We start from the raw sequence: 17,747 nt of genomic DNA on the forward strand, positions 1-17,747 counted from the left end.
GAATGAGCTCTAGACACTGCTGTTAAAGTCCAGCTGCTTCTCTCACCTGCAGTGGCCCGTCGGAGGACTGGATCTTGTGCTCAGGCATTTCGGAGGCCGGGATATAGAAATCGGACACAGCGGCCGCCAGGTAAAACATGGCCTTTGACCCTGGAGTTTAAATACAAGAGACTGTTCAAGACACCCCTGACTACCAGGAATGAAGCAGTTCAAGTAGGGGGGCTACGTCAGCATGCAAAGGAACAAGGAAAGGTTCCATGCTGAAAGGAAAAGAAAAGAAACAGAACCTCAAGCTCAGCCTGAAGAAGGCTCCACAGCCGAAACGTTGTGTTTCTTTTCTTCTCTTTTCAGCAGGGAATAATTACTTGCTCCTTATCAGAGTGATGTCTTTTTTTAGCAATAAAGACAAGAAATATTTACTCTGTTTCCTGAAGTCCACTGTTTAAATGCAAAATCCCCAACCGCAGGATTAATCCCGAGATCTCTGTTCGCCGATGGAGGCAAGTTAGGAGCCCCGAGCTCTCACACCCGGCAGGAAAGGTCACCGGTACCACCAGGAGCGCCGCTCGTCGTACCTATGGTGCTGAGAGCCTGTGCGGCGGCCTTCAGGAGGTGCAGGTACTCGGAGAGGGTGCTGAACTCCACCGGCAGCAGCAGCCCCGCCTCCTTCACCGCCTGGTAGCGCTGCAGCACGGCGGCGACGTCTGGCAGGGCCCGGTGGTCCACCACCACCCGCCCGGAGCCGCCGGCGCCGCCCTCGCCCTCGCCCTCCACCCGCAGGGCGTCCAGCAGGTTCACCCCCGCGTAGCGCCGGGAGTAGGGGTACAGGGAGCGGTGCCGGTGCAGGAACACCACCGCGTATCCCGAGTCCAGGAAGTATTCCGCGGACGAAGCCCCCCGTCGCCCACTGCTGAAGTTGTCCAGAAAGCGCACGGTGCGGGACTCCAGCGGGACCTTGGTGCCCCCGGAGGTGACCAGCACCACCCTCCGGCCGGCGGAGCCGTGGCGCTGGGCGAACGCCGCCATCTGCCGGCCCGCCGCCTCCACCTGCGCCGGCACGGCGAACTCCACGGCCAGCCGGCCCTCCGGCGTGGGAGAAGAGGGGCTTCCGGGGCTTGCCATTGACCTCTGACCTGTTGCAGGGGTTGCAAGATCAGAAAAGGGCAGTGAGCCGGTCCAGTCCTGCAGGCAACAGGTCTGCACACTGGGGGCAAGCCATTACAGATCAGAGCCTGGGTCAGCCTGCAGCAGGACACTAGCTGCCACATTCACACATATCACACCCCTGGATCCAAGCACTCGTGCTCTAGAAATAGATTTATCCAATATGGAGTGCAAGTGAAACTATCGTTAACAAAAACATGAAAACAAAAAGCATATTTATATTTTACAGAACGTTTTTGCACAAAGTTCCTCTTAAGCTCTTTGAACAGAAACCTGACCACTGCACTTAGCAGTAGTCTTAAATATCCACCCGGTGACAGTTAACATGTTTTGCGTCGTTCAGTGTGAAGACGTCTTCCTGCAGCTTCACACGGGTCCAAGCAGGAGATTGAGCAAATAATGTAAAAATCGCCCAATTAAAGATTTGCGAAGGAATATCAAAAAGCAAATATAATGAAGCAATTGTTTGTGGTTTATTGAGTCTATCTGCGCGCAGTACCGACGAGAGTCAGTCCCTTCCTCCAAATAAACTGGGAAAACATCACCTCAAGTCGCAGTAACGCGATTTAGCGCCAGTAGTTATAACCTTGATCTTACTGGAGCTTCACAAGACACAGTTTGTTAAAACAGCCGTCTGTCCTGAATTCGCCCGGCTGAACAGAGTAGAAACGCGAACTGCTGGTCTGCGGCAACCAAGGACGAAACCGTCCCATTGCTCGGCAGTCGAAGATTGCACAAGCGCTTTATCAGTTAAAACAGTCTTTTTAGCCATGAAAAATAGTCGCCCCATTCCAGAGACATGAAATTTCGCCAGTGAGTAGAAATGTAACTATGACTTATTTCAGTTCAACAAACTTGCTGTTAGCATGTTAGCAAGGAAACCGTTGTACTAAAACATTTAGAGTAATGTCGAATACATATATCATTGTATTATTATTATTATTATTATTGTTATTTTTTACTATTATTATTTTCAAGACACAACTTACAGCCGCAGCCGACCAAAACGGACCGGAAACCACGGAGCTATGGCAACCCGTTTGACATTTACAACAACTTCCGGGAGCACCTATAACCGCCCCTGACAACATCCAGCCGCGAATAATTAGTTCCGTTTGTAATTATTAAACAAAAACGATTTTTCAGTGAATTCCATGTCAAAGATTTTTAAATTTTTCATTCACTTTGTCTATATCGCTTCAATTGTCAGTAATAATCTGATATCACTTTATTTGTATTTTTCTCTTATTCTTGGCCTACTTTATCTATTTTATCATCCTTTCTCCACCCTTTGACACTCTCAGTTTGATGTTTAGACGTAGAAAATGGTACAAAACACCCTTTGACGTTCACCGGTTTTTATTTTAGAAAGTATTTTTTCACAGGTTTTTAAATTTTTCCACAGAAACCGTTGCCATGCTATAATTACTTGAATTGAACTATATTTCGGGCAAATCTCAAAACAATTACAAGGCTGAAAGTATGCTCAGCACTTCAAGAAATATATTTTAGGCTAAACGTCTGCTGTGATGCGGAGATTGAGCTTTGCTTTGCTGTCGGACATTTTACACACCACCTGAAAACTTTCTGGAGTTCAAAGGTCGTTTCCTCGGTAACTGGTCTCAAGCGTCCTGGAAACGAGCAGAAGGGACGAGGCCAGCTCATTCCTGCGGTGAGGTCTGGGGACAACTTTCCAGACCCGCTTCTGTGTTTCGGGAAGCCGCGGAAAACAGGGTCCCTCCTGCTGCTATTCGATGCGGGACGTGTCTTCAGCCTGAAGAAGCCCGTTTAGGAGGTCCAGGGGTGCAGGAGGAGGAGGTGGGCAGCGCAGCGCAGCGCAGCGCCATGTCCGAGATCACTCCCCTGGCCAACCCCCGAGGGGTGAAGCGGCTTTGCGAGCTGTGCCAGAGACCAGCGCGCCTCCAGTGCTCCCACTGCCGGGTCACCTACTACTGGTGAGTCGGCACCGCTGTCCCGGGCCCGGGAGGGCGAGGAGACCCCCTTCTACTTTAACCGAGCAGGGGCGAACTCGTTTCAAGTCTCTCCCAGCCTGTTTTCATTCATCCTCTTTAATAATAATAATAATAGCTTAGAACGCATCTAAGACTCAGTTTTACGTAGGCTTGCAAAATCGGTGCATAAATAAATAATCCATCGGATTTCTCAAATCTGCTGGCGGTGCAGCGGGTATCTTCGCTCTTCGCTCCAGTGGGCTGTTCGTGCCATGACTCCGGCGAACACTAGGCGGCAGTGTTTCCCTAAATTATAACACCGCCCAAGTCAAACGCGTCTCTCTCGCAAACACTTCAGGGGTTCAATGGGTTCGACGTCCTGGAAAGCAGTTTATCAAAGTCTCTTCTTTTTTTTTCCACCACCATAAAATTTCAAACAGCGGGAAAGGACCGAAGGAAACATAATCTTTTGTTTTTTCGTTCAAAGTCAGAATTATATTATTGAAGAGCAACATAAAGTGTAATTTAAGAAAATAAATGAGGGGAATTAGCTATTCTGTTTTACCACAACAGGTTCGCTGAAGATTTTCCTAACTGCCCAGTTTCTGTCGACGTGGACAGTAGGGCTGTCCTGTGGCCGGTTCTGTTAAATGCCTTTAAGCAACGAGAAACGCAAGAGTTAAGCATGGAATTCTTTCCCTTCAGCTAAGGGGGTTGACTTCAGTGTGTTTCGCCGGATTGTGCAACACCATTCGGCTGACATGAATCTCAAGGAATAGAGGAGAGGTTGCAAGAGAGCAGGCCATTCGTGCTGAGCTACAGTAACTGATCAGAGGAACCCTGCTCTCCGTTTCTGGAGGGATCCCAGGGGATCAGAATCACCAGCAAGGCTGGGCGGCTTGGATATAAGGAGAAATCCGCAAGGAGATTTAACAGAGGGTGAACCTATAGACTGTGGTGTCTGACATGCCAAGACCTTTCTTCAGTGAGCTGCTACATTGCCCCCTTTAAGGCATAGAAACATTTCAGTGGAAGAAGCTCCCAGCTCAAATCCTAGTGCTGTATCCCTCTGCATGAGTTAATGTGCTTTGTAATTTGGACTGAACAGGGAGCTTATTATTATTATTATTATTATATGTTATCCATTGTATTAATATATAATAATATAATATATATTATAATGATTCCTTACACTTATATAGCGCTTTTTTGGACACTCCCCTAAAAGAATTTTACAGGCAATGGTAAAGGCCAATGGAAAATTGGGCCAGTACGCAGTAGTAACACCCCTTCTCTTCTCAAGAAACTCCCTGGGATTTTTAATGACCACGGAGAGTCAGGACCTCGGTTTTTCATCTCATCTGAAAAGTGGATCCTTTTTACAGGATAGTGTCCCCCTCTCTCTGCTGGGGCATTAAGACCCACGCAGCACCCCCTGCTGGCCCCACTAACACCTCTTGCAGCAGCAGCCTTAGTTTTTCCCAGGAGGTCTCCCATCCAGGTCCTGACCAGGCTCACACCTGCTAAGCTTCAGTGGATTGCCAGCTGTGAGTTGCAGGGTATTGTAGCTGCTGGCCCACTATCAGAAGTTCTGTAAATTCTGTTGTTGATATAGCATGTCCCTCATAGCCAGTTGCTATTATCACTAGGTCTTCACTTGCTCTTTCAGTGCTTGTGTGTGATACCCGTCTATTGGCTGACATTCATCCCTGCTGCTTGTGGATACTGTGTGCTTTAGGATGCAATGGAAAGTTGTGCACATCGTTCAGGTCTGCAGAAGGCTGAGAAAACAAAAGCACCCCCCCCGCTCCCCATTCTCCTGCTGGCTTTAATAGAGACTTGTCTTCCTGCCAAGATACAGCATAAACGCCTCCTCGTGCCAAAAGCAGCGCTAAACCCCTGCCGGCTGAAAGGCGTCCATGTTGGCTGAGGGTGTTGGTGAAGCAGCAGGCTGTATCTGAGAGGGCCGAGAGCTTCCCGGCTCGGGAGGAGTGTGCTGTGTTTCTGACAGCTAGAATAATGCGGTCTTCACAAGTGGAGCCCAACGCGGTCTTTCCGCACAGCGTCGCAGTGAAGCTGAGCAAAACCACACTGCACCTCCACTGCACCAGTGATGCCGGAGCCCCTGTTAATTAGCAGCGACAGCAGCTTTTGCAATTACTTCATTTTAAGATAGGATCTGCTCTGTTGCGGCATGGTCTCGGATGATTAGCTATATTTAAAAAGACAAGTAGCCATTCTGTCGTGAATACTGTACATTTGTACCACCGTGCTCCAACATCCTTGCCTGTAAAATTCAATACAGCAGATAGGCATAAATAAAGAAGAGGTGCATTCCACTTTAAATCACAACACAGTAAGAGTGTGCTGGCCCTGTTGTGAAAGCACATGATTTTGTTTAGGTGAATCTCAAAAAGATGTGCCGTGCCAAGACCATGCCAAGCTGTGCCAGGACCACACTGTGCCCGTCTCCTTCCGTACAAGGTGCTGGCAGAGCACAGAGTTGCCCAGGTGGTGGGGTGCTCTCCTCTGTCCGTAAGGCTGGTACTTTCACAGGACGGAGATAGAGATTGACAGACAGCTCAGTGGGGGGGGGATTACAAAATTAAGACATCAGGTCTAAACTGGGGGGGCAGGGAAACGCAGCAGCTGAAAGCAGCAGATTGCTACAGTTAGAAACATAAAAGGTGTGTCAGCACATATCTATGAAGCTGCAAATAAGAAAGAGCCCTTCCTGTGCTGTAAAGAAAGCAGGAGCCAACGATGTCTTATTAGAAAGTGCAATACTATCGAACACCTGTTCAGCTGTTTAAGAACTACCTGCACTCACAGAAGCCCCTGCCAGTGTAGATCGTTCCAGCGATCAGGGGCAAGGGTCCCTATCTCCCAGTTCTCTGCATGACATTGGGAATGACAGATATCCCTGTATTCTGAAATCCCCAAACTAGAGTTTAGGTCATACGGAGGCAGACATTCTTTTAATTAAATGGCATTCACTAATTAAATTAGTGCTAGTCCAATCAGGGCCTTGCAAGTTGGAGAATGTTAAATTGGTTTTCTGTTCCACAGTTTGTTTAAAAATGCAGGTCACAGTCTGTCCACAGTCCCTGTTTTCTGATTCCAGCCTGGCCACTGACTCCAGAGTGGAATGATAGATGGTGTTTTTCTCACCCAAGACGAGGCTGAAGCTGCTCTTTGGGAATTGTCTGAGGCTGGGGACCAGTCTGCTGGCTCCTAAAGACTGCAAATGCTGGGAAATTCCCTGGGTATTCGTGCAGACATTGCTAATTACTGTATTAATGGTGAAAAAAACTGAAAAGGCTTCAGTGGCTGTCTTAACTGTTCTCTCTAGATGAGAAAGTATATTGTCACTCTTTATAGCTGTCTAAATATTACATCCCAGCTGAATATTCTTCTGGATGTGAGAAAGTTCAGGGCATTGCTGTAACTGTGTCACTAGAGATATTATGTAAGCTGTAAAATCACTGCAAACTGAAAACAGCTCAGAAACGTATTCTGGAGACCTGATATGTAAAGATTCTGCATACACTGAAATTAATTCTTGTGTGTTGACATTTTAACACTGTTCCTAGAGGACTTAAGCACTGCCAAAACATTTTTTACACAGACAGACTGGACTGATCTCAGCCCAGCGAGTACATTTTAAAGTAATGCTGAGTCAATTTCAAACCGTAAATAGTTTGTGAGGTTTCGTATTAAAATACACTGGCTGTGTAAAACATTTGCAACTTGAATGTAGTTGTAAGGAGGCAGACGTATCAGCTGTTTCCGATGCCTTTGTACAAGCGATACTACAGCTCTTCACATAAAAATCTTTCACCAACTGACGAAAAACAAGAGTGTCTGTCATTTTTGACAGTGCCATTCTGTGATGTTTGTGCAGTTCAAAGAGGACAAGAGGCTTAAATTGCTCTCATGTGTTATTTGCTTCAGCCCCATCTACTGCAGCAGTGAGGAGAAACACTGGAGCTGCACTGGATTTCACAGGACACAAGAGTGTGTTACACCGCAGTAAAATATTCATGCCACGCTAATGTCGTTCCAGTGTAGAGAGATCTGTGCTCAGCAGGCCAGACAAACCCTTAATTAAGTAAATGTGATTAGAATGTCTTTGGCCTTAACCTGTTTGGCTGAAGGGGTGACACCTGTCTGTAAAAACCAGGTATCTCTCCCCTCCCCTGAGGAAGATGAACCCAGGGGCTGCTGCTCTCTCAGATGACCCTGAGCAGCGATCGCATTTACAGTGATGTGATCACTTGTAACTGGTTAGAAAGGGGACTTGTCTTTCTCCAGAACCTTCGTTATTAATTCTGCTTTGTCTGTGTTTAGAGCTTCTTCATTTCTATAAAAATCTGATCTTAACTGTCCCCTTTCAAAGCCTCACTGACTTCTACCTTACCGTCAGTTAAAAGAGAAGGTTGCACAGTTGTTTTACTTTTGCAAGCAAAAGAGATCTGAGACACATCTGCCCTCCTGTCTCGCTTCCTAAATGGGATGCTTTAGTTTTACCACGGTGAAGCTGATCAGCTGTAATCCGAGGATAGTGTGCCCCGGATGTCTGAGCTCATTCCATGTTGCCTCCAACTAACCTCCCATGACACCTGCTTGGCAGGGGTCACCATGATGAGTGTAATTTAATCCAGGTCGTTATGGGCTGTCCACAGGCTCCTCCCTTGTTACCGTGGCTGGTGGAGGACCTCTGGATAGCTTCCTTCCTGTTAGTGAGGATTTGCTCTTACTGTAGGTGCGCCACATAATCCTCATTGAAAATGCTTCGTTTGCCACCCATGGCTGCCTGAAGACTTTCAGAGGCAGCTTGTTCTTGTCTTAATAAAATGTCCACAGTTTCTTTCTGTGTCACGCTGGCAGAGAGGTGTCTAGCATGGCGTGTTTGTGTTCTGCCTGGGCAGCGACTCGGATCATCAGGGAGCAGACTGGGTGGGCATCCATGAGAAGGTCTGCCAGCTGCTGATCCCCCTGCGCACCGCTGTGCCCTTCCACACTCTGGAGGTGGAGAGAGAGCACCATCGTGCCCAGACACTGCAGAGACAGGTACCCACACCGCCCAGACACTGCACAGAGAGGTACCCACACTGCCCAGACACTGCACAGAGAGGTACCCACACTGCCCAGACACTGCACAGACAAGTACCCACACTGCCCAGACACTGCACAGACAAGTACCCACACTGCCTAGACTGTACCCACACTACCCAGACACTGCCCAGACTGTACCCACACTGCCCAGACACTGCACAGAGAGGTACCCACACTGCCCAGACACTGCACAGACAAGTACCCACACTGCCCAGACTGTACCCACACTACCCAGACACTGCCCAGACTGTACCCACACTGCCCAGACACTGCACTGACGGGTACCCACACTGCCCAGACTGTACCCACACTACCCAGACACTGTACAGACAGGTACCTACACTGCCCAGACACTGCAGAGACTGTACCCACACTGCCCAGACACTGCACAGACTGTACCCACACTGCCCAGACACTGCACAGACAAGTACCCACACTGCACAGACTGTACCCACACTGCCCAGACACTGCACAGACTGTACCCACACTGCCCAGACACTGCACAGACAGGTACCTACACTGCCCAGACACTGCACAGACTGTACCCGCACTGCCCAGACACTGCACAGACAGGTACCTACACTGCCCAGACACTGCAGAGACTGTACCCACACTGCCCAGACACTGCACAGACTGTACCCACACTGCCCAGACACTGCACAGACAAGTACCCACACTGCACAGACTGTACCCACACTGCCCAGACACTGCACAGACTGTACCCGCACTGCCCAGACACTGCACAGACAGGTACCCACACTGCACAGACAGGTACCCATATTGCCCAGATACTGCACAGACGGGTACCCACACTGCCCAGGCTCTCACAGACTGTACCCACACTGCCCAGGCTCTCACAGACTGTACCCACACTGCCCCAGCTCTTAAAAGGCTGGATTCTAAGGTACTTCCATGAGGATCAAATTCTACACAGGAAGCCAGTTTTCAGCACACACCCATTCGTACATTATAATAAAGGATTGGGAAGTTCTCTAAGTAGTTTTATGCTCTGGGACATAATATTCTGATACTGACAGTCCTGTCTGAGGCTGTGCTGCATGTGACTGCAACCTGTGCGTGACCTGTGACCCGGGTGTGACTTGTGACCTGTGTATGACCTGCGTCCCGTGTGTGGCCCGCATGTGACCTGTGGCCTGTGTGTGACCTATAACCTGTGACCCATTTGTGGCCTGCGGCCTGTGTGCTGACCGCTGTGCTCAAGGCGTGTTGTGTGCTGTGCGGGGGACAGGAGCAGCTGATCGAGCTGTCCCGGGCCACGGCGCAGAAGAAGCTGTTCGAGGGGAAGCACCAGGAAGCCGTGCCCGCCGCCCTGCTCTCCCTGCGCTGCTGTGTGGAGATCCACGGCACCAGCGCATTGCAGCTCGTCCCCTCCTACCTGCTGCTCGCGGAGGCCTGCACCGGTGAGCCCTGTGCCTCCCTCACGTCTACATGCACTCCAGACTGAGCCCACAGAGCTCTTCTGATTCCTTTTACACACGAGCAAGGTGAAAAGACCAGCATGTGATGCATTTACTAAAATAAACGCCATTTTATTTAAAGTCCAGTAACACCCTCATAAAAGCTAGCCATTATTCCATCAATTATTAAAACACCGCCGATCATGATGAGGGTGCGATAGATGAAACAATTGCCCCTGGTGGGTTTGAAATCTGGTGGATCTGCCTAGAAGCCCTGGAGAGCACTGCACACCACTGAGCTGCCAAACGGTGAGTCAGTGAAGCTGGATCAAAGGGGCTGCAGCCTTTAGACCCCGAGTTCCCACCCCTCCTTGCCTGCTGCAGATGGAGAGATCCAAGCAAGTCAGAATTAAGCCCATGTGCTAATTAATCAGTGCCTGGTGAGTCAGGCAGCGAATTTAATTCAACACCCTGATGTAATTGCAGGTCTTTATCTGCTTATTTGGGAGCATACGTGTTAGATATGAAAGTATCCTGTCTCCTATTGCCTGTTATTAACAGTGTTAAGCCCACCCCTTCCTCCTGTGCCAGCAGTTCGATCCCACATCTCCACTGTAGAGCTGGCGGTTCGAACGGAGCCGGCAAAGCTCGGTTCGTGTAGAGGAGGGTCCGTCTGGATCAGGCCGGCTGTGGCTGACGGCCGTTTGCGTGTGTGTGTGTCTCCTCCTCGCAGGCCTGGGGAACCTCACCCAGGCGGAGGAGTACCTGTGCCGGGCCGAGTGGACGGTGCTGAAGAAAGCAGAGTGCAGCCGCCGCCTCCGGCACACGCTGCACCGCAGCCTGGGCTTGCTGCACGCCGCCAAGGGAGACCTGGAGGGGGCGCTGGAGCACCTCGCCAGCGACGTGAGTGATGGCCAGCAGGCAGCCTTGCCTTGCGCGTGCAGAACATCAGAAAGGCCACAGATGAGTGGCGAGCACCCGGCCCATTTGGCTTAATCAGTTCTGTGCTGGCTGTGCTCTCGTTAAATCCTGCATCACAGAACGCAGCAGGGCTGACAGTGTCTGTAGCAAGGGCGTCAGCTGTATTTTTTAGAAGTTAGTCGTCCTGGGGAAAACCAACCACCACATATAAAATTCCCTTGAAGCCCCTCCAGCAGGGGACAGTTCATCATGGCCCATCAAGAATATCCCGCACGACTGGGAGAGGAGAGGAAACCCCAGCACCTGACACAAACCCACACCAACACTCATGCACAAAGTATCTTACCTTTTTATCATTGCTTTCCCTATTAGTTCAGAGCTCAGCAAACACTGAGTTTCCAAAAGGTGGTAAAGTACTGCTTAGCACTAAATTGCTTTGCTTGAGACAGAAAACAACAAAATGACCGATAATCACCATTTTGATTTAACAAGATAAAAGAGATCATAAATCACGGAGACCATTTGGCAAACCTTACTTATTTGGTTGCCAGTAGCTAATCAGTCCCAGAGACTCATCCAGCCATTTCTTGAGGAATCGCATGAGAAATCATCTCCAGACCCCAGAGGGCCAACACAGTCTTCCTCTTGCTCGGAAACATTTGAGCTCAGAGACATTCAGGCATCTCTTCTGTATGTGCGCTCATCTGCTAAGGTGAAGCACAAGTCTGGAGTATTTCCATATGAAAGGAAAAATAGCTGCTTAGGTGAAGCTGATTAACCAGCATCACCTGGAGATTTTACTGGACCCTGTGATTTAAACAAGTAGGCCTGTAGTTTCTCCTGCTTTTGATTAAAATCAACATTCACATGTACTGCAGATATCTGGGTCTTGTTCATCATTAGTATAGTAAATGAGACACCAACAGTTCTGTGATTATGACACCCATTGACTAATGTAACGTAACCGTAAAGCTGTTAATAACTGTGTGGACACAGGGTGCAAGCCACGTGCCTTCTGTCCAGTGATCTGCGCATGACCAGCTCTCTGTGCCCCTGTACCACGCAGGTTTACTATGCTAGTGAGGAGTTTGGCAGTGACCACATTGTGACCAGCGGGGGCTATTTCCACATGGCCAATGTGTTTTTCCGGCAGAACAAGATAGACATTGCGGACTCCCTGTACACAGAGGTGAGAGGAGGAACAAAATCTGGGTAACAGAAGTTTCAAATAGTCTGACTGCTTCCCAGCCCCTGATCAGCCATAATTCTTTATTCCCAAAGCCTCTCTCTCCCCACAGGATTCCCGTGTGTCTGCCTGTGGGCTCTGATTAGCCTTGTTCCCTGCCCTGCAGCAGAACCCACAGCGTGTTCTGTCCTTGTAAATGCTGCGTGGGATGTTTTGACTTGATATCCGATAACTATTTTTCTGAAGGGTCTGAGCTGAACACATTTCAAAAATGTTCTGTGTCACTAACTGGCCATTGAATTCTCAGATGTAAAAATTCTGCTTGGAAATATGTTTTTTTTTTAATTGGCTGCTTTTCACTGTGCTAGCAGATACATACCTGTGTTCAGATGCCAACTCACTGGCCTCTTGAGGGGTTTCAGATGGCAAAAATAATCATTTTTCTAACGAAATCCTTTGTAACAGCGGATAGCTCTGAAGAAAACTCTTCTGATCTGAGCCCTTGCGTGTCTTCAGGCCTCTGTTTTTAACAGCTCATGCAGGTTTTCCACAGCTGTGCGTGGGCAGGGCCAGACCTGATCGCTGTGTAACTCAAGTGTGCAGGTCAGAAATCCCACCCCCCTCCCAGATTGCTGTGTATTTTCAGTGTAATGGCATCTCTGTGCATAGTCACAGGGATGACCTCAAAAATACTTCTTAAAAAATCACCACTTAATAGGTTATTTGCTGCTTTCGTTCCACCACCCTGTATTGCGAAGGATTACCATTCCGATACGTCTTACTGCTGTCAGTGGGATTGGGAGCTTGAAGGCATCGGCAGTTTCACGCACAGCAATGCAGACACCCAGGGGAATGAAGATACAGGCATCAAGGCACCCAGTCTGCCAGCGCTGCACAGATACACAGTTGCCATAGAAACATGTGCGTGCCGACAGGAGAATACTGTGCATTAAGAAAAGAGTTTTGCTTTGTTATTATTATTATTTCCATTACCACCGGTGCTGTGTAGGCTATGTGTGGGCCGGGAGCAAAGCACCCTAACGCTGAGGGACTCTGTTTGCAGGTGACGGCGATCTGGCACAGACACCTGAGCAGCCTGCTGGAGGCCCACGAGCGCAGCTCCAGCGCGCTGGCTGACCCCCCACCGGAGCACTCTCTCAGTGGGTACACGCCTTCCAGCGTCCAGCTCGGTCCTGCCCTATCCCGGACCACACTGTTCCCATTTCGCGAGACGTGTGTTTCCCCATCGGGGCTGCTGCCTTGGATCTGCCCACGGGCATCACAGGCAACCAGCCAGCGGTGGAACGCTGCCCTCTAGGGGTGATGTGAGGGAAATGAATCTCCTGCACCTCCCCTCCCCCAGTGTCTCACTGGGAGGGTACAGGGCGGCTGGGAGAGAGGTGGAGGGGCAACTGCCTGGGTCTCATCAACAGGTGGGCCTGCCAGCCATATTGGAATAAGGAACAAAATGGGAAAGAAACAACATTACAGAGTAGCTGAAGGTTTGCGTTAGAACAAGCAATTGCGTTTTCATTGAAAATGTCCTGACCGGTGCCCATATCCCACTCTCTCATGCTCATACGTGGGCCACAATGTGACCCTGGGCAGAAGCTGCAGCACCCCTGGGCTCTGGAGCCCTGCAGCCCCCCAGGTGTCCAGCAAACCCCAATCCTCTACTGCAAGGCTGTGCGTGTTGGAATAAGATCAGGGCTATATAAAAAAAAACAACTAGAAAACTCGACTTCGAGCTGCCTGCGGTTTAACAAGCAAGCACAGCTGGCCTGATTTATTTCCTCTGCTGCAAGCTCACCTCGCCTCGGCTTTTAAACCCCAGCAGGGTCACGTCTCCACCCCCCCTCCTCTGTCCCAGGCGAGGCGCAGCAGGCTGAGGCCCAGCAGGTCCTGGGCGCTATCCTTGACATCCGCGAGCAAGCCCCCCGGCCGGACCCCACCCAGACCGCCCACGCCGCCCACGCCCTGGCCCTGCTGCACTTCCTGGGCACCGACGCACCGAAGGTAGGACACCGCACATGGGAGCGCACAGAGCTTGAGGCGCTTTCTTGCGCTGTCTTGGCAAGGGATTAGCGCTAATGACTAAAGCCGCAGAGACTAATGGGGCTTGCAGGGCTGACAGGTTGAAGTATTTGGGGCCGGACACTTCCTGGGTTCCTGCCAGCTCTTTGTTACACTTCCAGGGCTGCACTGCAGACAGAGAGGACTTTAAATCATTTTTCACCAGGGCTGCAGTGCGTGAATCAGAGATTCAGGGATTCAGATTCTGCTGCTGGAGCACCAACCTTAGACCGAGGCAGAACTACACTCCATCTTCCCCAAAGAACCCTGTCATTTCTGGAATTAACTTAAGACCTTCCCCACATAAGCACCAGTATAAAAACACACCGGCTTTAATAATTCATGCATAACGGAGACATTCAAAGCCGGGTGCAAAGTAAATGAGATGCTGAAATACAAAATTCTTCCCCGCACTCTGTCCCCAGTATGGAACAACCCTAATACATGTTAGAAATCAGCCATTAATATTTATGTTCTGGAACAAGAATAGCCTGTCAGGCATCACTCAATTAAAATTACTTGTTTGATGAAGAACATTTATCTTGCAGGAATGTTCAAGGGAAAAACGTTCTTCATTCCAGTATCTGTGGTGAAAGGATGCAATGAATAACAATTAAGACCTCTTCAATTCTGTGATGCATTACATCTATAGTATATTAATTATTCCTCAGGCACAAAATAGATATACATTACCAAAGGAGAAGTGGGATAAGAATCTTAGATACAATCCTCATCTTCAGCCATGGAAATCAGTTTGCACATACACCTTCAGGAGAACTGGCAATGCTAAAGTCCTGCATAGAACAGATTGTACTATAGCGAAAGACATTCACAGTGAGCCAGACGGACTCAGAAATCTGTCAAGATTGTCTTGGACAGCTATATTCAGCTATATTCTCGATTTCTGGCACCATCCTTCATGAGATCAATTCTGTTGAAAAGGTAACAAATCAGCTCTCTCTTATGGTGGGCTGGTCCTATCGTCTGCACTGGAACCTCAGTTGCATGAATGAATTAGAAATGTAGGGGAAATGTGTCCCAGACTCACTGGCTGAATCTAATAACAGATCAAGCTTCCTTTGAAAAACTAACTCTGTCGGGTAAAGCTAAAGAATCTATCTGGAACCATTTTCTGATGATTGCAGACTCGGGATAAATAAACACAAATTATTGTGTTTCAATAAATAAATACAAATTAGGGTATCTCTCACCAGGATTAATCAGCGGCCTATACCTGAGCCAGCAGTTATAACTAGGCTTCATTGCTGAGGTTCTTGGTATTTTTATATGTAATGTACGTCTATAGCAAGCACAGCAGGGTGTCTGTTTCAATTATATAATATTGGGTATGGATTAGTGGAGACACTAGTGCTAGTGAGGAAATATCATCCCATTACTTTCAGGAGCACACAGCATTTTCTGGGTAATTTAAGCTGAAAAAGAGAAACAGACCTTGGCAAACCAAATTTTAAGATTCTCTGTGCCAGTCTGTCAGAAAGGGAATCAGTGACTAAAAGGAGATTGTTTGCTCATGTCCTGATCTTAACACGTTGGGTGACTTGAAAACCCTCCCTGGTTCTAAACAAGAGAGAGGAAAAGGTTTCACCAGGAACCTCACTGGAGAGCATCCAGAATGTACTGAAATTGTCAGTCACTGCGGTGGAAACGTAGGTTCAGATTTTCAGGCCTACAGGCTCTTCTGACTGGAAGCCGGCGGACTAGGTGCCTGCCGTGTTCTTTACCGAACGCCTCAGGCGGGCGTCTTCATGCGAAGACGAGGGCCGTGTTACACAGACGGGTTCCAGGCCTGACGTTTGGGTTTGCTCTTCTGCCAGGTGGTGGAGTTTGGCAGGAAAGCTCTCCGCTGCAGCCAGCTGGTGCCAGACTGCGGCCTGACGGAACCCATCGAGCGTCTCCTACAGCTGGCTGAGTCCAGGAGCGCCTGAGCGACGACAGGGCCCCGCTGTGCCAAACCACACCGCCCCACTGTGCCAACCCTAACTACCCCGGCCAGCAACTGGAGGGGCACATTCAAAATAAAAACCTCGTCTTCCACCTTTATTTTGTCAACCGTCTTCTGTGTGAAGAATTTTGCTGGGTCTTATGGTGAGTGTTGTAGATAACGTTAAATATTGAGTTGAGTGACACATTGACGGGTGGCACAGTGGTCAGCAGTGCTGCCTCTCAGCTCTGGGGCCCTGGGTTCAATTCTGGACCTGGGGTGCTGTCTGTGTGGAGTTTGAATGTTCTCCCCTTGTTCACATCGGTTTCCTCCCACAGTCTGAAGACAAGCGGATGAGTTCATTGGCTTCTGTGAAAATTGGCCCTGATGTCTGTCTGTGATGGACTGGCAACCTGTCCAGGTTGTACCCTGCACCTGTTGGATAAAACACGGATGGGCGCAGAAACACAACTGGGGGTACAAACTTCATTTTTCCTGACACCCAAGTAATGCAAGCTTTACCAAATTCAATTCATGATCTCTCTGCACTTCAAAGTCTTTCAGTACTATGGATTAAGAATTGCTTATCTGCAATTGTGTGCATTACTGACAACGTCCGTGTTTAGTCGAATAAGTGTCGGTTTTGATAGATCAGTCTTGTTGAAAGAAAGAATAGTAAGGCACTATGTTATCGGACTTCAGCAGAGACGTTTTTTTAAGAGTGAAAGGAATACAGGCTCTCCTTTACAGGTCATAAATCTTCAGCTCCACAGTGGTTTTAATCGGCTCTCTTATGAGCCCCCTGTGCTGCAGAGTCTGTGTGAAATGCATCCAGCAACAAGAATACTACAAGGTCAAAAAACTAGGCTGCCACACAAGATTTCCTGCTGTTGCTGCTGAAAAACAATATTCCTTGTCTCAAACATAATAATGAAAAGTGGGGCACTGGGGGGCAGATGAGGAATATCCCTGCCGCCAGCCCCCAAACCGCAGGGACTGTAACTTCTAAAAACAGTCAGAATCCTCCGTTTAACTGCGTCAATCACTTTAGGCCAGTTTCTCATTTACACCCACGACCTGGCCAAGAAAGTCATGCCATCGTTGTACAGAAGCAGACAAAGACTAGGAAAAGAACAAGGAAAAAATGGGTCTCGTTGATTATTACAATACAGTACCTCTTCATTTTCAACAACCTACACGATTGACTGCAATCACCACAATAACAACGGTGCAGATAATAAAATGACGATCAGGCCGTAGAGTGGGGGAGGGGGGTACCTGCTGGACGGTCTCTGACCCATTCAGTCGCCTGGGAGGGGCAGGAAGTACCACCCGGCCCGGTCCAATCGACCACTGGATGGCCTGATTACAAGCGTATCGGCTGGCCAGCCTCTGCATCAGTCGCCAGCTGCTGATGTCCCTGAGGTTACAGGACGCGCACCACAATGCGTTAAAACACGTTTCAAAATCGGCAGCAAAACCAAAGCAGGTCAGTACCACCTTTATCGCCAACACGGTGTTGATACGCGCAACCGAGCATTGAACAAAGAAAACGACAAAAGCAAAACACTTCTCTCTCTGAGGCAAACGCCGTTCTGGAAAAGCAACTACCCAAGCAGAACCAGCAGAACCATCTGCAGGCCCGGGGTTTTAAAAGGACCCCCGTGTCTATGCTCAGAGCAGGCTGTACTATCGGTGTATCGGGGTGTCTTTTCCAGCTCAGTATCCCCTGGGAATCGGTAACCCCGAAATGCGCACGCGCCGCTGTCTCGGGGGGCGCACGGTTTTTCTCAGGCTCCAAATGTGAAACGAAATGAAGAAAAGCCTTCGTGTGCTTTCTTTCGGGTTCCCCTGTCTTGTGTAAAGATAACTTAAACTTTCCTTCACATGGTGGAGGTCATGTTCTTAAATGACTGGAATCCCTAGCGAACGCATTAAATACGCCGAGAAACCGATATAAACACACACAGACA

General features: G+C 48.9%; 2 protein-coding genes across 3 annotated transcripts in view; one reads left to right on the forward strand and one right to left on the reverse strand.

Moving 5' to 3' along the window:
- Positions 1-2,802, reverse strand: part of ppcs (phosphopantothenoylcysteine synthetase) — a 6,121-nt gene extending 3,319 nt beyond the window's left edge. The window contains exons 1-3 of one of the 2 annotated variants that reach the window (XM_088937944.1): positions 2,738-2,802; positions 576-1,133; positions 47-150 (exon numbers count right to left, since the gene is read on the reverse strand). In XM_088937944.1, the coding sequence (XP_088794070.1) occupies positions 47-150; positions 576-1,122 (651 nt within the window). In that variant the 5' untranslated portion in view covers positions 1,123-1,133; positions 2,738-2,802. Of the gene's footprint in view, positions 1-46; positions 151-575; positions 1,134-2,153; positions 2,210-2,737 lie in introns of those variants that run through there. The other variant, XM_088937943.1, reaches the window with a different exon arrangement.
- On the forward strand, positions 2,799-15,897 carry zmynd12 (zinc finger, MYND-type containing 12). Its single transcript, XM_088937945.1, has 8 exons — positions 2,799-3,119; positions 8,048-8,189; positions 9,484-9,655; positions 10,386-10,555; positions 11,640-11,762; positions 12,823-12,919; positions 13,630-13,775; positions 15,668-15,897. The coding sequence occupies exons 1-8, from the start codon at positions 3,010-3,012 to the stop codon at positions 15,776-15,778; spliced, it is 1,071 nt and encodes a 356-aa protein (XP_088794071.1). The 5' UTR covers positions 2,799-3,009; the 3' UTR covers positions 15,779-15,897.
- Positions 15,898-17,747: the final 1,850 nt, after the last annotated feature.

The sequence above is a fragment of the Atractosteus spatula genome, chromosome 20, assembly GCF_055471065.1.
Source record: "Atractosteus spatula isolate fAtrSpa1 chromosome 20, fAtrSpa1.hap1, whole genome shotgun sequence".
NCBI classification, from domain to species: domain Eukaryota; kingdom Metazoa; phylum Chordata; class Actinopteri; order Semionotiformes; family Lepisosteidae; genus Atractosteus; species Atractosteus spatula.

Bases quoted from the DNA above. Each gene is read 5' to 3' on its own strand.
- zmynd12 (XM_088937945.1), top strand. From the start codon at position 3,010: ATGTCCGAGATCACTCCCCTGGCCAACCCCCGAGGGGTGAAGCGGCTT. The intron at 9,656-10,385 runs GTGAGCCCTGTG...TCCTCCTCGCAG, and splicing joins GCTCGCGGAGGCCTGCACCG to GCCTGGGGAACCTCACCCAG. The intron at 12,920-13,629 runs GTGGGTACACGC...CCTCTGTCCCAG, and splicing joins CCCACCGGAGCACTCTCTCA to GCGAGGCGCAGCAGGCTGAG.